The sequence below is a fragment of the Macaca fascicularis genome, chromosome 10 (genome assembly GCF_037993035.2).
Source record: "Macaca fascicularis isolate 582-1 chromosome 10, T2T-MFA8v1.1".
Lineage (NCBI taxonomy): Eukaryota > Metazoa > Chordata > Mammalia > Primates > Cercopithecidae > Macaca > Macaca fascicularis.
The window spans coordinates 7,320,210-7,347,491 of record NC_088384.1 but is presented as its reverse complement, the minus strand read 5'-3'; the positions used below and the strand labels follow the sequence as shown (position 1 = coordinate 7,347,491).

The 27,282-nt window shown below is 43.6% G+C and overlaps 2 protein-coding genes across 8 annotated transcripts in view; one reads left to right on the top strand and one right to left on the bottom strand.

The window, feature by feature from the left end:
• The window catches only part of PARVG (parvin gamma), a 48,912-nt gene extending 43,843 nt beyond the window's left edge, over nt 1–5,069 (top strand). The window contains exon 14 of one of the 2 annotated variants that reach the window (XM_065522022.2): nt 1,354–5,069. In XM_065522022.2, coding sequence (XP_065378094.1) covers nt 1,354–1,463 — 110 coding nt within the window. In that variant the 3' untranslated portion in view covers nt 1,464–5,069. The remainder of the gene's footprint in view (nt 1–1,353) is intronic. The other variant, XM_065522021.2, reaches the window with a different exon arrangement.
• A 14,726-nt stretch (nt 5,070–19,795) lies between these two features.
• Nucleotides 19,796–27,282, bottom strand: part of SHISAL1 (shisa like 1) — a 159,432-nt gene continuing 151,945 nt past the window's right edge. For all 6 annotated transcript variants that reach the window (XM_065522016.1, XM_065522017.1, XM_045363480.3 and 3 more), the window contains one exon: nt 19,796–25,886. In XM_065522016.1, coding sequence (XP_065378088.1) covers nt 25,886 — 1 coding nt within the window. In that variant the 3' untranslated portion in view covers nt 19,796–25,885. The remainder of the gene's footprint in view (nt 25,887–27,282) is intronic.

The window sequence follows — 27,282 nt, the reverse complement described above, 5'->3', positions numbered from 1 at the left end:
AATGTCTTCTCTCACAGTTCTGGAGCCCAGCATCCGAAATCTAGGTGTCGGCAGGGTTGGTTCCTTCTGGAGGCTCTGAGGGTGAGTCTGCTCCGGGCCCCTCTTGCCCAGCCTCCAATGGGTCCTGGAAGCTCTTGGCATTCCTTGGCTTGTGGCTGCATCCCTCCCCTCTCTGCCTGCAATGTCACGTGGCCTTCCCTCTGGGTGCCTTCTGTGTCTGAGTGTCTCAAACCTCCCTCTCCTTTCTCTCATGAGGATGCCAGTCAGTAGATTTAGGTCGAGCTTTGTCTTAATCACATCTGCAAAAGCCCCATATCCAAATAAGGTCACGTTCACAGCTCCTGGGGTTAGGATGCAGATGTGTCATTTTGGGAACACTGTGCAGTTCACTGCAACCTCAGAGAACTGAGGGATGGAGTTTTCCTTGATGAGGTCTCTGCAGGGCTGCCCCCCGGGTGACGGAAGCTGGCACAGGGGCCCAGCAGAGGGGGGCCAGTGGCTGAGGGGAAGGAGCCAGAGGGGCCTCAGTCCCAGGAGCAGCTGCCTCATAGTCTGGCAAGCACAATAAGCCCGGGGCCTCAGGGCCTCCACAGGTCTGGGAGCAGCCAGACCCGGTGCCCCAACTCGGCCCCTTCTCTGTGGGTGTCTCAGTCCATTTTTTGTTGCTTATAACATAATACCTGAAACTGGGTTTTTAATAAGGAAAAGCAAATTACTTCTTACAGGTACGGAGGGTGAAAAGTCCAAGGTCAAGGCACCGCATCTGGTGAGGACCTTCTTGCTGGTGGGGACTCTCTGCAAGAGTCCCAAGGTGGTACAGGGCATCACATGGTGAGGGGCTCAGCATGCTGGCTCAGATCTCTCTCGCATCTTGTGTAAAGCCACTAGTGCCACTCTTGTCATAACCCATTAGTCCATTAGCCCATTCATCTACTAAACTACTTATCTGTGAATGGATTAACCTTTCATTCACAAAGGCAGAACCCTCATGAGCCAGTCACCTCTAAAGGCTCCACTTCTCAACACTGCCAAATTGGCAATTACGTTTTACATAAATTTTGAAGAGCACAAATATTCAAACCATAGCAGTGGGCCACTGTGACCTCAAAAGCCTCCTCAACGTTTCTGCCCTCTGTGATCCCAAGCCCACCCAGACTCTCCTCCCAGCACTACTCAGAGCAGACGGGTAGGCCAGAAGACCTAGAGTTGGTGGGGGTGGGGAAGGTGGGGAGGTGACCTGGGGGAGAGGCTGCTCAAGGGTGATGCACACCTAGACAGGTGGCCTGTACCCTGCGACCAAGTGCCCAGTTGCCTTACTCCAGTTTTTTTGTTTGTTTTTGTTTGTTTTTTTAGACGGAGTCTCACTGTGTTGCCCAGGCTGGAGTGCAATGGCACGATCTCCATTCACTGCAATCTCCACCTCCCAGGTTCAAGCAATTCTTGTGCCTCAGCCTTCCGAGTAGCTGGGATTACAGGCATGCGCCACCATGCCTGGCTAATTTTTGTGTTTTTAGTAGAGACGGGGTTTCCCTATATTGACCAGGCTTGTCTTGAACTCCTGACACCCAAGTGATCCACCCACCCGCTTTGGCCTCCCAAAGTGCTGGGATTACAGGCATGAGCCGCCGCGTCCGGCCCTCCAGTTTTTGATCCTGGGACTGACTCTTCCCCAGCGAGAATGTCAAAGGTGCCTGCCCACCTCTGGGAATTCCCTCCTGAGTCCCGTCCCTCTGTTAAGAATGCTGCTGTCACTTGTACCCTCACATAGAGCTCCTTCCTGTCACCCAGCTGTCAGCTTAGTTGACACTATTCAATGTCAACTAATGCGAAAAGCCCCATCGCCCTCTCCTGTGGCCTTGTGTCCTCCGCACTGCGTAAGCAGGAGCTGGAATCTCCTCCGCCTCTTCCCTGCGCTGCTGGGTGTAGGTTCCTGTTTGTTTCTCCACTGCCGGCAGGGACCCTGAAGGGACCAATTCACGACATCCCACGTCTAGAAAAGTGCTCAACACATTACAGGAATTCAAGAAGTTTGTCAAATAAAGGAACTTTCTGACATTCTGAAGTGACTAACGATGGCATGGACCACTTGGTGGTAGTGAGTTCCCCGCCATTGGTGGTATTTAAGCAGCAGTTGGATGACACTCAGAGGGTGCATTAGAGAGACAAACACAGGAGGTAGAGTTCAAGCTTAGGGCAAACACAGATCCTTCTCAGGGTCTCTGGTCATTCAGTGTTCCCTTCCCTGCTACCATCTTGCCCTGAGACCCTGGGGGATGCCTTTCTTCTCTCTGAGCCCCAGTCTCTCAACAGTTCTAGAAAACAAAAGGTGGCAGCATCTATTTGGCTGAGCCACCCAGATAGAAAAGACTTTGGAAGGAAAGGCCAATATTGATTCGTTATCATATTCAGAAATTAGACTGGGGAGCCACAAATAGATATTTCTAACAAGAGCCCGTCTGTCCCTGCCTCTCAGGCTCATCCTTCACACTCCTTGTTCATGTCACGTCTTGCTGCCTCCCGCACTGGGGGTTTGGCTTGAATATTTGCCAGCTGCTCAGTTATTTTCTGGGGTGATTCATGGGAAAGTGGGACGTCCAACTGCAGTTGGGATGTTCTTTTAAAAGAACATGTGCCGCTCCCAACGGGGCCACATGGGAGCGAGGCACAGGGCTCGTTCTCCTCTGGGGATGGGCGTGCGGGGGTGGGGAAGAGCTAAACATGTGCCATGGACTGCAAGAGGCCCCATCAAAGCCCGGGCTTCCCCAGGGAGCAGTCCGTCTGTTTTGTGCCCTGCCGCAGGTGCTCCATTCCTAGCATCAGCATTCATGCATCCGCTGTTTCTCCATCTTATTTTATTTTATTTTATTTTTTGAAATGGGGTCTCACTTTGTTGCCCAGGCTGGAGTACAGTGGTCCGATCACAGCTCACCACCGCCTGGAATTCCTGGGACTACAGGCATGCAACACCACATCAGGCTAATTTTTACAATTTTTGTAGAAACTGGGGTCTCCTTAGGTTGACCAGACTGGTCTCAAACTCCTGGTCTCAAGCAATCCTTCCCGCCTCAGCCTCCCAAAGTGCTAGGTTTACAGGCGAGAGTCACTGTACCCTGATTGTTCCTCCATCTTCAAAAACAGTCTTGATCTCTACTCCTGCCCTCCACTTTCATATTTTGTTTGTTTGTTTGTTTTTGTTTTTAAATGGAGTCTTGCTCTGTAGCCCAGGCTGGAGCGCAGTGGCACGATCTCAGCTCACTGCAACTTCAGCCTCCTGGGTTCAAGCGATTCTCCTGCCTCAGCCTCCCAAGTAGCTGGAATTACAGGCATGTGTCACCATGCCCGGCTATTTTTGTATTTTTAGTAGAGGTGGGGTTTCACCATGTTGTCCAGGCTGGTCTCAAACTCCTGACCTCAGGTGATCTGCCTGCGTTGGGATTACAGGCGTGAGCCACGGCACCTAACCACTTCCATGTTTCTTTACCCCTCTGGATAGCAAAGCTCTTTGAAGGAACGAAACTCCTCCCATCTTTCTTGAACACCCCGCTCCAGCACACTCTTGACCCTGTGGATTCCCTGAGGCTTAATGAAGTCAGCAGTGACCCCGAACCCAAAACCCAGGGTCGGCTGGCAGATGTCGGCTGTCTGAGCCACCCACTGAGTCTGACTCTGCCGGCTGGTCTCTCTCCTCCTTGCTGCCCTCTCCTCACCTGGCTGCCTGGACTCTGCTGCTGTCAGCCTCGTTCCCACGTCTCTGGTAGTTCCTCCTCACTCCCTTGCTGGCTCTATTTTGTGTCCTTGACCTTGAACGTGTTGGGGAGTTCTGGAGCTCAGTCCTTACTGTGTCTTGTTTTATTACCCTCTCATTCCCTTACTGATCTCATCCTGCCTCGGGGTTTTAAATGCCCTCCAGATGCCAATGACTCCCATTTACGCCTCCAGCCTGGACCTCTGTCCTGACTCCTGACCTCCAACTAGGTTTTCAGTGTGGATGTCAAAGACACCTCTGCTCACATTCAACACGTCCAACACTGAACTCCTCATCTCCTCCCACCTCCCTGTCTGGGTTGGTGGCTGCCCTGTCTTCCCCGTGACTTGGGCCAGGAGCCTGTGTTTATCCATGCTTCCTTTTTCTCCTGCACTCTACATCCAATCTGTCAGGAAATTGTCATTCCATGGCCCCAGTGCATCCGGGATCTGATGGCTTCTCTCCACCCCACTCCTTTTCCATCCTAGTGCAAGCCACTTTCATCCTTGCCTCTGTAATTTTGTTCTCAGCACTGCAGTCAGAAGAAGCCTTTACACGGTAGCCAGATTATGCTGCTCCTCTGCTCAAACCTTGCCAAGGCTTCTCCTTTTCACCTGAAATGCAAGCCAGCATCCTTCCCAGATTCTGCAAAGCCCCAGATAATTTGACTGGCTTCCTGCACCTTCTCTAACATCCCCTCCTATTGCTCCTTCTGCATTCCGCCACCTCTTCACTTTCTCCTGTTCACTGGGCTCCAGCCACACTGTCCCCCTTCCCGTTCCTCCAACCTGCCAGGCACACACCTGCCCCAGGGCCTTTGCACTTACAGTTCCTTCTGCTCAGAAGCTCTTGTCTCAGATATTTGCTGGGCTCACTCCCTCACCTCCTTTACCGCTGTGCTTACCTTCTCCATGCAACCCCTCTCAACCAACTTATTTAATAATTCAAACTCCTCACCTGTCCTTGCTCCACAATACAATAGCTTTAAATTCACTTTAAAGCTGAATTTGCATCATTAACATTTTCTCCATCACTTGCCTAAGTCTAGACAATCAACACAACAATCAATCTGGCCCTGATGTGCATTGTTTGCCAATTCCCATGGTGTATGTAGTTCCACCAAGGCCAATTTTAAACTACCTATATGACGCCCCTGAGCAGTCTTGGAGAGAGATGCACAGAAGCATGCCATTATATAGTATTTTGTAATAAATGTAAGTCACCCTAGGAGCATCAATAATAGTAAAATGAGGTAAGATAATTAGGATGTGATTACTCTGAATATGCATTACCTTTGTTTTTAATAAAATGTACTTAATTGGAAGTTTGTGTAATTTAATTTTTTTATTGACTGCATTTAACAACTGACTCACAAAATTCCTGAAAAATTAACAGTAGGCTTTCACCAGCCAGTATGTGCTGGCTCCAGCACACCCCTGAGAATGGTTGATTAATATGGAATGGCCATGCTGTGGAATTTTATGCAACTATTTAAAAGAATGAATTGGAGCTCTATAGGGGATTTGGAGGAATTTTCACAAAGAATTGTCAAATAAGAAAGCACAATATAGAACCACGGAGTCGTTTTTATAACACAGTGATCCCCCCTCCCAATAAAACCCTCTTTATATGTGTCTGTACACATTAATAAATACTTGCATAAATATCCAGAATCAACTTGATTTGGGGGCATAGGATGTGATGTGTGGGAAGGAGAAAAGGAAACCAAGCAAAATAGGAAAACAGAACCAAAAAGACTGCCAGGAAAAGCAAACTATACAGATGGTAACACATTTTGGCATTTAAGCATAATATATGTATGTATTTGTTCTTATCATTAAAATACATTTTTAAACCAAGTCCTCATTTGGACAGTTGTTCAGGTTATCTATTGCCGTATAACAAACCACTCTAAAACTTAGTTCGAGTTACCAACAACCATTTATTATGACAAGGCTGTGGGTTGCACTTGTGGTGTTTCTGCTTCACATGGTGTTGGGATACTGGGATGGCTGCAGGGTTCAACATGACCTCCCTCACATGGCTGGGGGTTGATGCTGGCTGCAAGCTAGGAGCTCAGCTGGGCCTATCAGGAGGGGACCTGAACTCTCCTCTATATTGACCTCTCCACGTGGCTACTTGGGCTTCCTCACAGCGTGGTGACTGAGTTCTAAGAAGAAGCACTCCAAGAGGCAAAGGCTGGAGCTGCGTCATTTCTGCCATATTCTATTGATCACAATGATGATAGGGTCAGCTCAGATTCATGGGGAGGAGATACAACATTCACCTTTCGATGGAAGTGGCAAGATAATATCACAACAGTGCATGTGGTAAGGGAAATATTGTGGTAATTGTCTTTGGAAACACAAAAGACCACAATGATCCAAGCCCTTGATCATGTGGCACAAAATCTTCACTACCCTGGGGTGAGGACCCAGTGAAACCCTCAGTGACAACCCCCTGGAGGGTTTTCTTCCAGGTTGACTGAGTTGTCTGTGGGTAACATTATGTTATATTTGTGTATTGGTTGCAACTCTCAGTTGGCTGCAGACACAAGACTTTGGCAAAAATCAAAAAACATTCTGTGAGAATCAGTTGAATATACACATTTTATAAAACAGTATCATATATCTGATTATTTGTAAACTTTGTGTCACAAATCTTTTAGTGTTAATAAATTTTATAATAAAAGTAGACGTGTGTATATATATGATAGATATATGCATATATATGATATATGTGTGTATATGCATTTTTCCCCTGTAGCACGCCTCCAAGTCTTCCTCTGTTGATAAGCATCATTTTGTTTCTATTCTACCATGGAATTCCATTTTACTCATGCTGGGTTCCAAGGGTATGTGCATTTTTTTAATAGATATTTTCAGATTGCTTTCAACAGAAGTTAAAATTCTTATTTCTAGCAGCAGTGCATAAGACTACCCTTTTATCACACAGCTGCCAACAATAGATTTGTGGATTTGTTTTTTGCCAGTCTGATAGGCGTAAAGTGGTATCTCATTATTTCAACTGGCTCCCCTCTGCATCCCCGTAAGTCTGAAGGTCTTTTCTTATGTTGGGTGACATTTGGCTTCCTTCTGTGACTTGCCTCTTGGTTTTTCTTTTTCTATTGGGTTGTTTATTCCCTCCCTGTCAATTTGTGCATGTTCTCTGTATATTAAATTTCAGCCTTACAAGTGGCTCTGTGTTCCAAATCTCAATTATATATGGACTTTACATCATCTTTTGTCATATAAAAATTAATTTTTGCATTACCAAATGTTTATCATTTCTTCTATAGCTTCCGGGTATCTGGTCTTGGTTAGGAAACTGTCCCTTTGTTGAGAGTGTTGATATAACCCTTCAGAATTTCTTGCTGAATTTTTATTGTTCTATTTAAGCTTTTAACATAAATCTTATTTTCATATATGGCTAAAACAGGAGTCCAATTTTATTTTTTTCTGGATAAGTAGCCTGTTATGACAGTTAAATATTTGTGGTTTAGTGAAAAACAAAATAATTATGTATTAAATAATAATTCCCCACTGTATTGAAATGCTACTTCTGTTATATTAAATTATTATATGTATTCACATATATTTTATATTCTAATCTGTCATTCTTGTGCCAATGACATATTGATTTGGTCATAGTGTTTTTGTAGTATGTTTTAATTTGGGGGATTTTAGGAAGTCAATATATAACACTATTTCTGGGATGAAGTCATGAAGAGTGCCTCATTTATTCTGTTTCCCTTTCCATGACATTCACTACAGAGAGGCTCTGTGTTGAAATTATGGAGACACAAGATGAAAGCAGTTGGATCCCTGCGTCACTTTATGGAGGAGAGTTTCTTCCCTGGAGCTTTGCCTGATTGCATCATCTTTGTGTGAATGATAAACAACCCTTTGTTTTTTACCTCAGCGTAGCCTATTCTGTCCTGACTAATCATTGGTGCTGCTGTATCAAAAAGCCAAAATATACAGCATTAGCTTGGTGCCGGTGGTGTGTGCCAAGGACACTGATACTGGAGGCTGGGCCATGGCAATCTGTACTATTCATGGTAACACACTTGTTAAATGGCATACTTGCATTAAGAAGGCTAAGAAAGAAGTCTATTGCAAGCCTATCTTGGCTGTTGACTTTATTCAACAAAGTCTTACAAGAAATAAGTGGCTAGTTTGTGAGCAGCAAAAAAGGAAATAGAGAAATTCCACAAAATTAGGGCTTAGCAAAATCAAAAAGCCGACTGCTTCCAGATGCCAACTAATTTGATACAGGATTGACAACACCACCGAGCCACAAAGGCCTAAACTACCTCCGGGCAAAAGGCAGATTAAAAAGATCCAGATAGACTCAAGGTAAGTGCCATGATATTGTGTGTGAGAGAGATGGGGGAGCAAAAAAGGTAAATAAGTTGAGATATACATCTCAAAAATAACTTTTGGGTGAGTTATGGTACAGGGAACTCTTTGGAAACAAATCAAAAGCAGACTAAGATTTTAAGGATGTTGTATTACAAAAGAAACCCACAGTTTGAACTAAAAATTTCTCAGACTATTCATGACTTAAAACAAGCTATGGCTCCCCAGTTTTCCATGGGCCAACAGCAGCTGAGTTTCACAGTCCAAACACAGCATATTCTTCCATGTCCATTTGAGATGTGGCCAAGGAGGGTGATGGAATGACAAAAGGGCCAGGGAGAACAAGGAACAAGGGACTTCTTCCTAGAGAAGCTTAATGAAGAAACCTTCTCTAACGAGGGTAGGAGCTTTCACAATGTCTACTCAGAAGGATTTCAGAATTGTTACCCCTACCTGTCTTCTTTCTCTCCATTTAAAAGTAAAAGTGTTTATTGCAGTTGTCCTAACCCTACTCCATCATTGAATATTGGGTCTGTATAGGAGGAAAGGAATGTGTCTCTTCTAGTTTAGAAATCTCCACAAGAAGAAGAAGCAGGTATAGACCTGTTGGAGAGCACTAGGCAGTTCACTTGAAGACCCTCAATTTCTTTCTGTTTTTTGTTTGTTTGTTTGTTTGTTTGTTTTGTTTTGTTTTGTTTTTTTAAGAGATGGGGTTTCACCATACTGGTCAGGCTGGTCTCAAATTCCTGACCTCAGGTGATCCACCCGCCTTGGTCTCCCAAAATGTTGGGATTACAGATGTGAGCTGCTGTGCCTAGCCTAAGAAGACCCTCACTTTCAAGCTGGATTTGCTGACAATTTCAAGTGGGGTTTTCTGTCTTGAGAAAGTAAGAGTATGTTCTACATATGGGAAAAACAATAACCAGAGGGGTATGCAGGAAGATTACACTTCCTACTTCCTGGTAGTTAGGTGGGGCCATGTGACTAGTTCTAGCGAATGAAATGTGAGTGGAAGTGTCATGTATCACTTCTGGGCCAAAGTTTAAAAGTTGATGTTTCCTTAACACTCTGTCTTTCGTTGTGGTGACCTTGGAGGCCACCAGTGAGGTGATGGTGGACAGGATGAAGGATGCCTAGAACTAAAGGGGTTTTCACCAACCCACATTAGATTTTGCATGAATGAGATAACATACTGCTTTCTTTCTCTCTCTCTCTCTCTATTTGTTTTATTTTATTGTATATTTTTTGAGCTGGAGCTTCACTATTGTTCCCAGGCTGAAGTGCAATGTGCCTCACCACAACCTCTGCCTCCCGGGTTCAAGTGATTCTCTTGCCTCAGCCTCCCGAGTAGCTGGTATTACAGGCATGCACCACCACGCCTGGCTAATTTTTTATTTTTAGTAGAGATAGGGTTTCTCCATGTTGGTCAGGCTGGTCTCAAACTCATGACCTCAGGTGATCTGCCCGCCTCAGCCTTCCAAACTGCTGGGATTACATATTTCTTAATGTTTAGCTACTGGGAATAATTTATATTAGATTATTTTAGGTTTTCTACCTATACAATCATATCATCTGTGAAAGGTGATGTTTTGAGTATTTCTTCCTTTTTGTTCCTTACACCTTTTGTTTCTTGTCTGTGTCTTGCTGTACTACCTGGGACTTCACAGTCAATGTTGGGTAGCAGGGATGACAGCTGGGACCATGGGCTTGCTTTTTACAGGAAAGGAAAGCTTTCCATATTTGGAGAACTGAGGCAAGTAAGATGTTTTCTGTAATTTTTTGTGGCTATCTAGCGTCTGTTAAAAGAAAGTTCCCTTGGACTCCTAGCTTGCCTAGGTGTTTTTATCTTGAATGGTTGTTGAACTTTACAATTTTTTTGTATCTCTTGAAATGATCACATATTTTTCTATTAAAGAACAAATGCTAATTCTCCTAATTATATTTATTGTTTTCTGATGTCAAAGCAACCTGATTGATATAGTTTGGCTCTGTGTCCTCATCCAAATCTCACCTTGAATTGTAATAATCACCAGGTGTCAAGGGTGGGACCAGGTGGAGATCATTGAATCATTGGGGTGGTTTCCCCATGCTGTTCTCGTGAGAGTGGGTGAGTTCTCAGGAGATCTGATGGTTTTATAAGGGGCTGCCTCCATCACGCTGCTCTCTTTTCTGTTCTCATTTGAGATGGAGTTTCGCTCTTGTTGCCCAGGCTGGAGGGCGACGCGGCTCACCGCAACCTCTGCCTCCCGGGTTCAAGCGATTCTCCTGCCTCAGACTGCTGAGTAGCTGGGATTATGGGTATGTGCCACTGTGTGCCACCCTGTGAAGAGGTGCCTTCTGCCATGATTGTAAGTTTCCTGAGGTCTCCCCAGCCATGCGGACCAGTGAGTCATTAAACCTCTTTTCTTTATAAGTTACTCAATCTTAAGTATGTCTTATAGTAGTGTGAGAATGTATTAATGCACTGACATTTCTGTTCATGGTTAAGTCATGCTGAATTCTGTTTATTGTCTTTTAATTGGTATTTTTGCGTCTATGCTGATAAGTGAGACTTACTTTGTCAGGTTTTAGTATCAGGATAATTCTAGTCTCAAAATGAATTGAGGCCATTTTATGCTCTTTAATATTCATTTTCTATTCCTTTTCTATTCTCTGGAAGAGCTTGTATATGATTGGCATGGTTTCTAGAAGACCTTATGATTGGCATGATCTCTTCCTTAAATGTTTGGTTGAATTTGTAGGACCTGGGGTTTTCTTTTTTTCTTTTTACTTTTATTTTACTTTAAGTTCTGGGATACATGTACAGAACGTGCAGGTTTGTTACATAGGTATACATGTGCCATGGTGGTTTGTTGCACCTATCAACCGGTCATCTAGGTTTTAAGCCCTGCATGCATTAGGTATTTGTCCTAATGCTATCCCTCCCCTTGCCCCCCATCCCACGACAGGCCCCGGTGTGTGATGTTCCCCTGCCTGTGTCCATGTGTTCTCATTGTTCAACTCCCATTTATGAGTGAGGACACGTGGTGTTTTCTCTTGGGTTCAAACGATTCTCTTGCCTCAGCCTCCCAAGTAGCTGGGATTACAGTTGTGTGCCACCACACCCAGCCAATTTTTTGTATTTTTTGTAGAGACGGGGTTTCACCATATTGGTCAGGCTGGTCTTGAACTCCTGACCTCATGATCTGTCCACCTTGGCCTCCCAAAGTGCTGGGATTATAGGCATTAGCCACCGTGCCCAGCCGACTGTTCTATTTTTAATTTGTGAAGAGTATGGCTGACATTAGTTTTCAGTCAGTTAAACTTGTGTATCAACTTGGGGAAAATGGACACATTTACTGTGTTGTCTTCCAACTCATGAACATGGTACGTCTCTTCATTAATTTAGATGTTCTTTGATTTCTTTACCAAGATATGCTCTTAAACTTGAATTTTCTTTTAAGCACTTATTTATCTGAATCATATAAGTTTTAATATGTAACAATTCCCTTATACTCACATGTATTCTGATTTTCATTATGATTAATTCTTTGACCTTAGCCTATTTATATTTCTTGTTTTTCAAATGTATGGGAATTTTTATGTGTTATATATATATATATATTTTTTTTTTAATTTATTCTTTTATTATTTTTTTTTCTTTGAGACAGAGTCTCGTTCTGTCACCCAGGCTGGAGTGCAATGGCACAATCTTGGCCCACTGCCACCTTTGCTTCCCAGGTTCAAGTGATTCTCATGCCTCAGCCTCCTGAGAAGCCAAAATTACACCACTGTGCCCGGCTTTTTTAATATATATTTTTAGTACAGACGGGGTATTAGTGAGTATATGTATGTATATATATATAAAATCTCTAGTACATATATAATATATACTATATCTAGTATATATAACATATATATTTTCAAATGCTTTGGATATGATTTTTTCATAACAATTTCCTTTTTAGTCCTTTTGGGCTGCTGTAATAGAATGATATATATATACATAATATATATAATATATATCTAGTATATATAACATATATATACTAGAGATTTTATGTATGATATATATTTTTTCTAGTATATATATGGAACTATAGGAATTTTCTAATATATACACACACACTAGATATGTATATTTTTTCTAATGTGTGTGTGTCTATGCTGGAAAATCCCCGTATGTTTGGAAAACAGCATTCATCCCCAGAGAACACAGCAGCAAGGCGCTATCTTGGAGACAGTGAGTCTTCCCCAGACTCCACATCTGCCAGTGCCTTGATCTTGGACTTCCCAGCCTTCAGAACTGTGAGAAATATACTAGAAAATTCATATATATATATAAAATAGATTTCTATCTTAATGGCATTGTGGTCAAATGAAGTCCTTTGAAGTTCACTGATACTTGCTTAATTATACAGTATATGGTAACTTTTTGTAAAATTTCTATGTCTGCATGAGGAAAATGTGTATTGTATGTGTTGAATGCATTGCTCTAGATATCTCCATTAGGTAAGGTTTCTTAATCACATTCAGTTCTTCATATTCTTACTTATTTTTCATCTGATTGTTTGACCTGTTATAGAGAGAGGTATGTTAAAATTTCCCAGTATAATTTTGATTTTGTCTGCTACTGATAGTTCTATCAGTTTTGCTATATATATTTTGAGGTTTTGTGTCAGTAGGTGCCTACCAATTTAAGATAGTTATATTTTCTTGTAGTATTGGCTTTTATCATTATGAAATGTTATTCTATATCTTTGCTAATACTTCTCATCTTTAATATTATTACAGATACACCAGTTTTTCTGTTTATTGTTTAAGTTAGTGCTTGCATGGTGTATCTTTTCCCATCCTTTTACTTGCACTTATTTTCTATGTCCTAAGGTTGTAAATGTCTTTTATAAATAACATCTAGTTGGCGTTTTTGGTTTTTTTTAAAATCCAATCTGATAATCTTTGTGTTTTAAGTGGTGCATTTCATTTACCTATATTTGATATAATTACTAAAATATTTGGTTTTAAATATTTTAGTTATGTGATTTTTTTCTGGTCCCACCTGTTTTATATTCTTTCTTCTCAATTTTTGTTTTCTTTTGGGTAAGTGCATTTTGTCATTCCATGTTTTCCTTTATATTAGCTTGGAAGTTATATTTTCTTTTACTGTTATTGCAACGATTACCCTAGAGATTACAAAGTGCATCCTTAACAAAATATTGTAAATATTGTTTGGTATTCCTGGACAATCCAAGGACCTAACAATACTTTAGCTTAATTTATACCCCTCCTGTGTTCTCTGCAGTCGTCATGTATTTTATTTCTGTATATTTTAAAATCCATGAGACATTATTACAAACCATCAAATCAGCCATTCTTTATTTAGATTTGCCCCAGATATATCCTACCTGTTGCTCTTTATTCCTTTCTGTATCATCAACCTCTGCCTGAGATAATTTGTTTTACTGCCTAAAGAAGACACTTTGTTATATTTTTTAAAGTTGGGGTCTATTCGTTGTTAGTTATATATTTTAAAATTTTAATCTTTTCTAAGAAATCTTATTTTACCTTCACTCTTGAAAGACATTTTTGTTAGGTTTAGAATTCTAGTTTGGCAGTTTCTTTTAATATATATACTGTTTGATATAATAGTATCAAATAATATTATATTGTCCTCTAGTTTCCAGTACTTTTATTGTAGTTTGCAAGTCTAATTGTGCTTCATTGAAGTTAATCTCCACCCTCACCCTTTTTCTGACTGCTTTTAAGGTTTTCTGTTTGTCTTCAGTTTAGTAGAACTTCTTGAACTTGTGGCTTGATGTCTTTCACTAGTGGTAGAAAATTCTTAGCCTTTTATCTCTTCAAATAGTATTTCTCTCCAATCCCTTTCACCTTGCCTACTGGAACAATTATTTTTCAGTTACATATCTCCTATGGCTGCTAAGTACTTTTCTGTGTTTTTCATCCTTGTATCTCCCTGCTCTTCATTCTGGATGTTTTCTTGTGACATATCTTCAGGTTGATTAATTCTCTCTCCAGTTGCATCTAATCTGATTTTTAAAATTGAACGTTTTTATTCTGAGATAATTGCATATACACATGCAATTTTAAGAAGTAGTACAGAGACATTTTTTTACTTGGTTTCCTCCAATGGCAGCATCTTGCAAAACTGTATTACAATATCACAACCAGGATATTGACATCAATACACTGAAGACACAGAGCATTTCCATCACCACAAGGATCCCTCCCGTGGCTCTTTGATAGCCACACCCACTTCCCTCCTGCTCCCCCCCCTCCTTAATCCCTGAAAATCATTGATATTAATATGTTATCCATTTTTATAATTGCATCATTTTAAGAGTATTATATAAATACCATATGTCCCTTTTGGTGTTTGGCTTTTTCACAAAGCATAATATCTAGAGCTTCATCCAGATTTTTGCATGTATCAATAGTTACTTTTTATTGTTGCATAGTAGTCCATGTTATGAATATACTACCATTTGTTGAACCATTCTACAGTTGAAGTACATGTGGATTTTTCCCACATGTGTTTTTCATCATTTTATCTCTGTCATAAATAAAGTTGCTATAAACAGTTATTTACAGGTTTTTGTATGAATATCAGTTTAAATGGAATAAATGTGCAGGAGTGCTGTTGTTGGGTTAGATGGTAGTTGCATGTTCAGTTTTTAAAGAAACTACTAAACTGTTTTCTAGAGTGGCTGTAACATTTTATACTCCCACCAGTAAGCTTTTTTATGTTTGCTATTCTGATAGGTGTGTAGTGATACTACCTTGTGGTTTTAATATTCATCTGCCTAACTATTCTGATAGGTGTGTAGTGATACTATCTTGTGGTTTTAATATTCATCTGCCTAATGATGATGTTAAATATTGTTTCATGTACTTATTTGCTGTCTCTATTTAACAAAAAAGTATAAAACTTATATCCTGAAAACTGCAAAACATTCTTGAAAGAAATTTTAAAAGGTGTAAATAAATAAAAAGACATTTTATGTTCATGGATTGGAATACCTAATATTAATGTGACAGTGCTCACCAAATTGATCTATAAATTCAACAAAGTCCCTCTCGAAATCCTAGCTACCTTATTGTCAAAAATTGACAAGCTGATCCTAACATTCCTATGGAAATACAAGAGACCCATATTAGCCAAAATATTCTTGAAAAAGAAGAACAAGTTTGAAGACTCATACTCCCCAGTTTTAAAACTTACAACAAAGCTATGCTAATAAAGAGAATGGTACTGGTATAAGAATAGGCATATTGATCAAAGGAACAGAATTTAGAGTACAAAAATAACCCTCACATTTATAATCAGTTGGTTTTTGATAGTGGTGCCAGAACAATTACAAATTGTACTGAGACAATTGGATATCCACATTAAAAAGAATGAAGTTGGACCTCTACCTCACCATATACAAAATTAACTCAAAGTGGATCAAAGACCTAAATGTAAGAACTAAAACTATAATGGTCTAAGAAGAGAACATATGGGTAATTCTTCATGACTTTGGATTAGGCAATGGTTTCTTAGATATGAAACCAAAGGCACAAGCAACAATATAAAAAATAGATAAATTGGACTTCATCAAAATTATTTGCCCTTTGTATATTCTCTTGAGTAAAATGTCTCTTCGTGTCTACTTTGATTGTTTTTGTCTTTTACTGTTTATTTTTGAGTGTTTTGTTTTTGTGTCTAGCTACTAGTCCTTTGTTGGATATGTGGTTTGAGATTTTTTTTTTAATCTGTAGCTTGTCTGTTCCTCCCTTTAACAGGGTCTCTCACAAAGCAAAATATTTTAACTGTGATTAAGTCCAATCAATCAATTTTTATTTTAAAGAATATTTCCCAAAGTTTTATAGTTTTACATTTTTAACATTCAAATTTATATTCTACTTTAATATTATTTTTACTTAGTATATAAGACTTAGGTACTTACCTCAAGGGTCTATTTTCTTTTATCTTTTTCCTATGAATGTCCAATTGCTCCAGTACCATTTGTTGGAAAGCCTATCTTTCCCTTATCAAACTGCTTTTGCACCTTAGTCAAAAACCAATTTGGCAAATATGTGTGGGTCTATTTAGGTTCTCTATTCTGTTCCATTCATCTGTGTGTCTGTCCTTCTAACAAAACCACGCAGTCTTGGCTGCTATAGCTACATAAGTAGTAAAATTGGGTTGAGTGATCACTCCCATTTCTCCCACTTTATTCTGTTTCAAAATTATCTTACTTGTCCTTTGCTTTTCTGTATAAATTTTAGAATCATTTTGTCCGTCTGCAAAAAAATCTTGCTGGGATTTTGGCAGGAATTGGAGATAACTGACATCAATCTGATTTGGGGAGAATTGACATCTTTACTTTGTTGAGTGTTTCAATCTATGAATATGTCAATCTCTTCATTTATTTAGATTTCCTTTGGTTTCCTTCAGCAGTGTTTTCTCTTTAAAAAAATAATTTGTTTACTTATTTATTGTTTTTTTATTTTTTTTTTAAGCAGTGTTTTGTAGTTTTCAGCATACTGGTGTGAACCCAAAAGTCTCTGAGACAGATCTCCATCAATTTAGAAAGATCATTTTGCCAAGATTAAGGACACACCCATGACACAACTTCAGGAGTTCCTCACGACATGTATCCAAGGTGGTTGGGGCACAGCTTGGTTTTATACATTTTAGGGAGACATGAGACATTATAATCAGTATGTGTAAGGTGTACATTGGTTCGGCCCAGAAAGGTGGGACAACTCAAAGTGGGGGAAAGGACTTCTGGGTCATAGGTAGGTAAGAGACAAATGTTTGCATTCTTTTGAGTCTCTGATCAGCCAGCCTTTCACCAAAAACACAATCTGCAAGTGGGATGGCGTAGAAGAGTAGCCACTTCTGCCTTAGTTTGGCTTAGTGAAACACTAGGTCAGAGGAAGCAAATCAGACATGCATTTGTCTCATGTGAGCAGAAGGAGGACTTTGAGTTCTGTCTGTCCTTCGTCCACAAGGAATTTCCTTGTGGGAAAATCACAATTTCAGATTGGCTTCTTTCACTTAGTAATATGCATCTGTGTTTCCTCCATGTCTTTTAATGGCTTGATCCCTCATTTCTTCATTGCATAATCTTGTATTGTCTGGATGTACCACAGTTTATATTTATCCACCCACGGACGGACATCTTGGTTTCTTCCAAGTTTCGGCAATTATGAATAAAAAGCTATAAACACCCGTGTGCAGGTTTTGTGTGGACATAAGTTGTCAACTCCTTTGGGTAAATACCAAGAAGTGTGAATGCCGGGTCGGATGGTAAAAATATGTTTTGTTTTGTGAGAAACTGCCAAACCGTCTTCCAAAGCATTCACAGCAGTGAATGAGAGCTCCTGTTTCTCCACGTTCTCATCAGCATTTGGTGGTGTTGGTGTGCCGGAGTTTGGCCATTCTAATAGGTGTGTCATAGTATCTCATTGTTTTAATTTGCATTTCTGATGACGTATGAGGTGGAGTATCTTTTCAGATGTTTATTTTCTGCCTGTGTATCTTCTTTGGTGAGGCACCTCTTAAGGTCTTTGGCTCATTTCTTAATCACGTTGTTTTCCTTTCCTTTCCTCTTTCCTTTTTCCTTTCCTTTCCTTTCCTTTCTTTTTTCCTTTCCTTTCCTTTCCTTTTTCCTTTCCTTTCCTTTCCTCTCCTTTCCTTTCCTCTTTTTCTTTTTTTTTTTGAGACAGAGTCTCGCTCTGTCACCCAGGCTGGAGTGCAATGGCACAATCTCGGCATACTGCAACCTCTGTCTCCTGGGTTCAGGCGATTCTCCTGCCTTAGCCTCCCAAGCAGCTGGTATTGCAGGCATGCACCACCATGCCTGGCTAATTTTTTTTTTTTTTTTTTTTAGTAGAGATGGGGTTTCACCATATTGGTCAGACTGGTCTCGAACTCCTGGCCTCAGGTGATCCACCCGCCTCAGCTTCCCAAAGTACTGGGATTACAGGCGTGAGCCACCGTGCCCGGCTTGTTTTCTTTTTCTTTTTTGAGACAGGGTCTCACTGTAGCTACCAGGCTGGTCTTGAACCTCTGGGCTGAAGTGACCCTCCCGCCTCAGCCTCCCAAATAGCTGGAATGACAGGTGCAAGCCACTGTGCCTGGCTCTGTTTTCTTACGGTTGCGTTTTAAGAATTCTTTGTATATTTTGGCTAATGATCCTTTATCGGATGTGTCTTTTTGCAAATATTTTTCTCTCGTTCTTTGGCTTGGCTTTTCATTCTCTTGATAATATTTCACAGAGCAGACAGGTTTAATTTTAATGAAGTCCAACTTATCAATTCTTTCATAGATCGTGTCTTTGGTGTTGTATCGAAAAAGTCATTGCCAAACCAAGGTCATCTAGATTTTCTCCTACATTATCTTCTAGGATTTCTACAGTTGTTTTTTGTTTGTTTGTTTCACTTAGGTCTATGCTCCATTTTGAGTTAATTTTGTGGAGTGTAAAGTCTGTCCAGATTTGTACTTTTCCACGTGAATGTCCAGTTGTTCCAGCACCATTTCTTGAAAAGACTATTTTTTCCCTCCATTCTATTGCTTTTGTGCCTTTGTCAAAGATCAGTTGACTATTTTATGTGGGTCTATTTCTGGGCTGTCTATTCTGTTCATTGTCTGTTCTTTTGCCAATACCACACTGTCTTACGTAATCTGCTTTTCAACTCATTTACTGAGACCTTAATTTGGGTTATTATGTACTTTTTAAAAAATTTCTACAGTTTCTAATCGGCTCTTTGAAAAATTTCCTGTATCTTTTTTTATGGGTTTCAGATGTGATTTTATGTATTTGGAGCACAGTAAGTATGGCTGTGTGAAGACATGTGTCTGACTGCTCCTGGGCTTGTAGCCTCTCTGCCTGGCTCCTAATCCCTGTGCCTCCATTGCTTCTTTACGTTGCTGCCTTGTGTACCTGGTCACCTCTGATTGTATGCCAGGAAAGATATATTTGATAAACTGTTGGCAGAAGTATTTTGAAGCATCTGATGAGACCTCTCTGGAGGAAAATAGTATTTGCCACCCTCCATTGCCTGGGGGTACCAGCAGTCTGGCATCCTCATCATCGGATTTCAGGTGTTGGGGGCCTCTGGGCCCCAGGTGAAGTAGGGCTGGGCTGCAAGGCCTGGTGCTGCTTTTCTCCATGGTGCAGCCTGTCCCTTCTCCTGCGTCCTCACTCCTCCTGCTGGCGAGTGGGGCCAGAATCGACTCCGTGTCCAGCATGAGGGACACACAGTCCCAGCATGAGGGATGGTGGCTTTTCAGGGCACGGTGTTCATTAAAGGAGGTTACTCTGTCCCTTCGCCAATGAGATGACAAACAAGAGGCACCTGGCATGTCACACCAGGGGCCACTGATGGCATGCCGTCTGCAGTGATCAGCCTTGCCCCTTGATCCCCCATGTGCTTTCAGCTCTGTCTTATTGGGTGCTAGTGCCAGATTCAGGGCCCTGTCACTCCTCTCTGACCTTGCCCTTGCCCCTTTGGAGGTGGTGTCCACCTGCCATTGGCATTGAGTGTTCAGGATGGACTCGCGTGCCCAGCTCCCCCTACCACCACCTTGGCTGGCACCCCAGCCCCTGGTCCTCCACCCTCCCTAACAGAGTGACAAATTATGTGGGCACAGGTTCCCTTGAGCACATTTTGAAACACCGAAAGAAACGTCAATCTAGGGAACAGTTGACATGACACTCCTTTATTAAAACCTAGGGACATTGTTATAAAAACTACTGTATATAAAGACAAAAGCAGAGCAACAGCGGTCAGTGAAAAACACATTATTATTGTTACATTCTAGTATTATTAGGAATATTATTGGTTTTTGGTTTTCCCAGTTATCAGCTCTCAGAGAGACCCCATGCCTGCTCACATGAAGTCAGTTTACAGGAGAGAAAATATTTCTATCCCCCACCCCTGCCGCTGCGTGCCCTTGTCCAGCTGGCCCTGGGGAGGACACATCCGCCTTTTGTGGGAGGTTTCCTGCCTTGTTAAGGTGACTGAGCCCCTCACCTTTGCAGCCCCCACCTCATTACTGCACATCGTCCAGACACTGACCACTTGGTTATTTGACTGTGATGTATGCCACTAGCTTTAAAACGGGAAATGGGGAAAAATAGGAAGAAACTGGGTATGAGAAACTGACGTGCAATTCCAAAAAGAGGCTCTGTCTCGGGCCACCAGCTTGGTTCCAGTTGTGGCCAGGGTGGCCATGTCATCTACGGTTTTTGATCTTGTGCTCAGGGTTGGCGCTGACCAATGTGGGATCCTGCACATTTTGGAGGCTGGTTTAGGGTCATTCAACAGGATGCCTCATTGTACAAACCCAAGGGTCACCATTCTCAGTGCAGTCTATATAAACAGCATCCCTGGGAGCCCATTACCATTTATGGGATGGTATCATGAATGGTGCCTCCTGGAGGTGAACCCTGCAGCAGCCCTGGATTTCAGTCTGTCAAGGGCAAATCTGTCAGGGCTTTGAGGTGAAGATAGGAGTTTTAGGTACAGAGTAACTAATAGTCAAACCTGCTCATTCATCAAGCATCTATCTAGCACCAGCTGTTGGCCGGGAGCTTGGACTAGAAACTGGGGTGGTGGGGGCAATGATACCTCCAAGGTCACTTTCATGGGTAGGACAGGTAAGTGTTCTGATTTCATTTTGTGAATCTAAGCATGTCTGTTAGGCACAACTAGTCATTTCACAGGTGGTCCCAGCTATAGCAGGAATGGCTCCCAGATGGGCCCTGGGTCTGGGGCCAGGCAAGCGGCAGGCGCTCGGCAAGTATCTGCTGAATAGGTGAGGGAAATGCATGTCATCGAATGGGTTTTCTAGGAGGGTCCTGACCTCTTCTAGCTCGCCTGACTGCTTAACTTTAACATTTGAGCTTTTCGGGCCACAACCCCCAAAGTTGTTTGCATGCACTTAAGCACCAGTGTGGGATGTGTTGGTGCTACAGGAACTAGGGCACTGTGCATGGCATCTGGCACATAGAAAGTGTACAGGCTTGTCTTCCGGAGGGCACAGGGCATGGCCCCAGCCCAGTGATATATTCCTGGACTGCAAAGGGCGGTGATCAGAGTGCCATCCACTCATGGCCTGTCCGACTGTCCTGATGCTATGGGGGCCAGGCAGACACCCTCTGATGCCCACCACGTGAGCAGGATGATTAAGAATCCCTGCAGTTTGCTTCCATGACTCTAACCCTAGATTTTCACAGCAGACAAAACCACCCACGTGGATGTGTCCCTATAGGGATGGGTGGCCCTTCAACATTGATAAGACATGTTCGCAATAACTCCATCCAGGTCTGTTATTCCTTCCTTCCTTCTTACCTACCTACCTAGACAGTCTCACTCATGCCCAGGCTGGAGTGGACTGGTGTGATCTCAACTCTCTGCAAGCTCTGCCTCCTGAGTTCCTGTTATGTTAATTTCAAACGTGGGAAATCTGTAAATTCACTTCTGAAGGCTCTTCCTGTTGATGGGGACCAGTTCAGCCAAGTTGAAAAATTAAAATAATGGCACAGTCTCTAATAGACATGGTGATTGTGAAGGCAGCCAAGCCATCGGAGGGGCCTGGGTGGGGACAGAGGCTGGAGGGATGTAAAGGGTGTGGCCACACCACGCTGGAATCCTGACCTCACCTGGACAGTGGCCTGTGGGCGAGTCAGTGCCAGGCTCAGCCACACCCACAGCCCTGGTCTGTTTGACATGACCTGAAGAGAGCTTTTGGGTTGACGGTGAACTGGGAACCATCTCCTGGCCAAAGAATCCTGTTAACCCCCATTCCTGGTTGTGTTTTCTCTGACAATCCCAAGTCCTTCTCTTCAGCTCTGGGCCAAATTTGACTGAATCTTTCTGATGATGAGGGGAGATGCCACCCACCCTGGGAACACTGTCAGCTGCCTACTTGCTGCTTTCTAGAACATTGGAGACAGCAAGAGGGACCAGATCTACCTGTGAAATCACCTGTGTGTGTGCATGTGCACGTGTCCATGCATGTGTGTGCATGCACAGCTGTTTGTGCACACATGTATTCATGTGCATGTATGTGTGTGTGCATTGTGTACTTGTGTGTGTGTGTTTTCAATTAAGGCCCGTTGCACATCAGCAATGGTCATGGTCAGGTGCTGGCCTGGCAGCTGGAGGGGCCAGGCGAGGCAGGTGAGCAGGCTGCTTCTCTAGGTGCAGGGCATGTTCAGAGGCTAACGTGAGGGCAGCGAGCCAGCAGGCACTACCAGCTATTGGTTCTGAATAGAGATTCTGAAACACACAACAATCACACCGTACACAGACGAGGGGGAAAGCATAAAACTGCTCATGAATCACACAGTTCCCAGTGGGAAACAGTCCTTACAAATGCGGTAGTTCTGCAAAGCAGCCTCGAATGCAGATTCCTCTGTGGACATCTTGTCCTCCTTTCTCTCGTGTTTTTCTTTATGTATTATTATTACAAATTACATGGTTATGGACAGAAGCTCACAGTAAAAAGCAAAAGTAGGCAGCTTAAAAAATCAGGTTGAGGAGTTGCTACAAAACGATAACTCGAGAAATCTATGCTTGAACTTGTCACTACCCTGCATCCATCTTGTTCTCAGGGACACTCTACTCATTAAAGGACCTGCCCGCCACAACCACAGCAGGATGGGGACAGTGTTTCTCACAATGACCTGGGGACCCATGGCGTTTTGAGGAGCCCTTGACACCACTGGGGGATTGAATACCCACACCTGCTTTCTACACCGAGTGTTTATACCCACGTGCACACCGTTCTCACCTCCTCCGTGAGACAGCAAGTACCGTGACCCCCTGGCACCCCACCTCACACACTTGACAGGTAAGAAGCAGAGGCTCTGAGAGGTTAAGTGACTCGTGGGGGTGACCTGTGGGAAGGAGGGTGCTGTGGCTGTCTGTACCTGCCTTTGCCGCAGGCTATCTATACCAGGTGTGCTGGGTCTTGGTGATCTCTGCTGAGACCTCCTGCTTGCCACAGAATGTTCCAGTCCTCAGCCCAGCTGCCCAAGAGGGACTTGGCAGAGCAGTAGGACCGCAAACCCCATGGGTTTTTCAGTTATTCCTGAAAAGACCTTTTTCAGGAGGAACGTCCTCCTAGAAGGTTGTAAATCTCAAGGGATGCTTAGGTGAACCCCAGCTCTAGCTGTTGTCTATTTGGCAGTGACCTCTGACCCCAGGTGTGCAGGAGAGGGAGGCAAGGTCACCAGTTCCTTTTTGGCGGAGGAAGCACCTGTAGAGCATCATCCAGGACAGCAGGACACGAGGGCTGCAAACCCCTTAAATACCCATCTGACTCCTTCCTCTTACCGATGGGGAAACTGAGGTAACAGACCTTGCCTGAGGTCACACTGTTTGTTCTCAGTGGCAGAGCTGATGTCAGAATCTGGGTCTTGGGCCCCTCACCCCAAAGCTTCCTCTGCCTTCCGAGGCACTGCACATGGGACAGGCTGTGCACCCCCTTATGGCACCATGGCCCTGGGATGGCTCACATCAGGGGAGAGGAAGCCATGCCTTTCTCCAATTGAGACCCCAAGCAGAGGTTCTCGCACTTTGCCTCTGCCAAGCTGTAGGCCTGGCATACCGCTGCCAGCACTGCCTGGAGGGGACAGGTGAACCCAAAGACTGAAGCCAGGGGCCTGGGTCTTCCACAGCCGACCTGTGTGACCCTGGGCAAGCCACTTGACCCAGCTGAGTCTGTCTTCTCATCCATAAAATGGGGAGAGCCCCTTCTTCACGGGGCTGTTGAGAGGATGGAGAGCCAGGCAGAATGGGGATGCTTTATGCCCTAGCAGGTTTGTTCTGCTTTTCCAAAGGCAGGGCATTGTTTGCACAGCTTGACTCACAGCGGAGCCCAGAGCTGGGCATGCTCGCCCGCCCTCATCTCCTCTGGGTCCCAGCCACTTGGCTTTCTTATGCTTCCTTGAAACCACCAAGACTATGGCTGCTTCAGGGCCTTTGAACTAGCCATTCCTTCTGTCTGAAATGCTCTTTTCCTATCTTTAATGCCCATTACTGGCTCCTGTGTGTCATTCAAATCCGGGCTTCAATCATCTGCTCAAGAAGGCCTTTCCAGACCACCCCAGGTCCACAAGTGTCTCACTCACGTGTCCCTCGAACTGAGTTCCCAGCAGAGCACTCACTGCCCTTGCCACCTTCCTTCTTCACTGTCTTGCCCCAGCTAGAAAGCCAGCACAGTGAGCAGGGACCTGCCTTGTTCACTGTCGTGTCTGGTGAATGGAGGGGTGGTCAGTGTGAGAACACTAGGTCTGATGAAATGAGGAAACTGGATCAGAGGACACACATGTTTATTGAGCAAGGCCTCCTGAGCTAAGAGCTGAGGGAGGTCTGGTATCACTAATGCTCATGGAATGTGTGTATCTACACTGGCAGTGTGGCCTTTGGAGATGTTTGTGATCATTTAGGTGATGCCATCTCATAGGTGCAATGGGGCAGGAGTGGAGGTGATTAGCTCTGTGGGTGGATGTTATGGGCATCTAGGTTTACGTGGAAGTCCCACTTGAAAGTGGATGGATTTCTAGAACCCCCCTCTTTGGGTTTCTGTAGCCTCGTTACCCTGTCCAGCAAAGATCCCTGTGTCTCCCACCAGATGAGAGGCTCCCCAGGGGCAGAGATAAGGTCTGACTCATCTTTCGTCCCCATCACTGCCCCGCACGGGGCCTGGCACGCAGCAGGTGCTTAGCCAGAATGTGCTGAGTGGATCAGCGCTCCAGGCGGTGATGGCGGAGAACTCAGGGAGATCGCCTGTGGAGGCATCAAGGAGATGCTCCTGGCATTGTGCAGGGTGTGCCCTGGCTGGGGAGCACGTCATGTCCAGGGAGTTGGAGCCTGGACTTTGGGTTCCTGCACCCCTGAGATCAAACGAGGGGTTGGTCTCCTCCTGGCCACATGGCCCTGGGCACCCTTCTCCACTGTGAGCTTTTTCTGCAAGGGGTTAATCATACCTGCCTCCCAGGTGGTGAGAAAGAGAGTGCATGAAAACACTCAACTTGGTACCTGACCTGTGGTTAGCCTGAGATGCGTCCCTTAGTATTACTATTGTTACAGGAATGAATTCTGTAAGAACCAACCCTACTGGCATTTTCAAATCCCCAGTGCCCCCCGAGACACAGAGGGGCTGTACCCTGTGCTTTAGCAAGAAGCTTGCGGCCTGGACATTGACACTGATCAGAACCCCCAGCTAGAGGGTGACCCATGCCCATCAGAGAACTTGAGGGGGAAGCCCCGATAAAAACCAACCAACCAAGCAAACAAAAAGAACACCCCAAATCACACACGCGCACACACACACGCGTACATCCAATATTCTGACACAAATAGCCCCAAGGGGCCACTATTGGAGGGAGCAGGGGCAAGGGAAGCTTCGGTTTTCAACCACGAGTATAACTCACAGACCTCAATCCTCCTGGCTGGAATCAGCCAGAGTTGCTTTGTCTTGGTCATCCTGAGTCCACAACGAGTCACCTCTCAGAAGCCACCAGCCCAAAATGGGACTATTGCTTGCGGACAGGTGGCTCAGAATCCCTTCCCCGGCACCCCCAGCCCCTACCCCTGAGTTTGCTCCTAATCTTAGAAGTCCACGGAAGAGGGTTTTGGGCACAGGCAGCATTTCTTCCTCTGCCACCGCCGCTACCTCGGCTGTCCCTGGCATCTCTGTGGAAGTTGTTCTTCTCGGAGGCTGCACTGGGTGCTTCAGATCTCATCTCCCCCATCCTGAGGCACAGCAAAAGGGTTTTCTGGAAGAAATACAAGGAAAAAAAGTATCACATGGTGTCTCCTCCATGGGAACTCACTGGGGACATTTCTCTATGGTCTCAGTGCCAGAAGAAGCCAGGTTTCTTTTGAGCACGTGGGTTTTGTCTTCTGAACATTGTGAACCATGTGACTTTAAGATTGGAAGCAAGAAAAAAAAAATCTGCTATCATTATAGCTCCATATAGTACTAGAGCTCTGGCCCATGCAATAAGACAAGAAAAATAAGCATAGAATAGGACTGGAATAGAAGAACCAAAATTACAGTTAACTGTGGATAACTTACTAGAAAATGTAACAGAATCAACAGGTTAATCAGTAGAATGGAGAGTGCAGACATAGATAAGACATCAAATCAACCTATAAGACATCAAATCAATTTATAAAATGCAACAATGTGCATTGACCTCAGCAATTACTAGGGTAATTATATGTCATGGCTTGGGACAGTCTCAGTTAACACTTGTTCTGACATAATTTTTAATGTTGTTCCCCTTTTACCCTCAAAAGTATTCTGATTTGGATGATAAATCATATGGTCACCCTTGCTATAACAAACTAAATATTAAACACAGATACAGATTCCATTCATATTGACAAAAACCATTATGTATTTTAGAATGACACTAATATATGACCATGTCATACAAAGCTATAGAGAAGAGACCAAGGTGCTCCTGGAATAGGGAAGAGCCAGGAGACCAGTGGAACAAGATCTACAGTGTGGAAACAGGTCTGCAGGGCACTTATAGCTTTGATTGGCAGAGTCAAGTTGCAAACCAGACAATGAGGAAAAGAAATGCAAACTCCATCTGTGGCAGGCAGCATGAACCCCACTGCCCTGCGTCTGTTGTAAGACTAATTTCCCAGCCACAGATACTTACCTTTCCAGACTCCCTTGCAAGCAGGGGTGGTCACATGACCCAGTCTGGCCAATGCTGTGTAAGTGGGAGTCTATTGGGAAGGGGACATGAATTCAGGGGAAGATGAACTATCTTGCATGCATGAGAATGAAGGATGCTCACTAACACAGGTGGAGTAGAAAGCAGGGAGAAACTTGGTTCTGGTGGAAGCCCTGGACTGCTCCCTCCACACCACTGCAGTTGAATTTCCTTTACTTGCATAAATTGCATCTGGTGACAGTTCTTAAGTACATGGTTTTTGGGCAAATAGAGAAGTCAAGGGAGTGACTCTGACAAAGCCAGGAAAGCCCACTTCCCCAGAGTGAGTGATACGCCAAGAGGCAGAACCTACTCTCCACTCTTTACACATCAGTGGGAATGTGTACAGGGGTTAAGGGTGAGATATTCCGTGGGGTCATCTCCTCTGCTTCACAGAACAAAGCCAGGTACTCTCCATCACCCACTTTGTTTTTCTCTA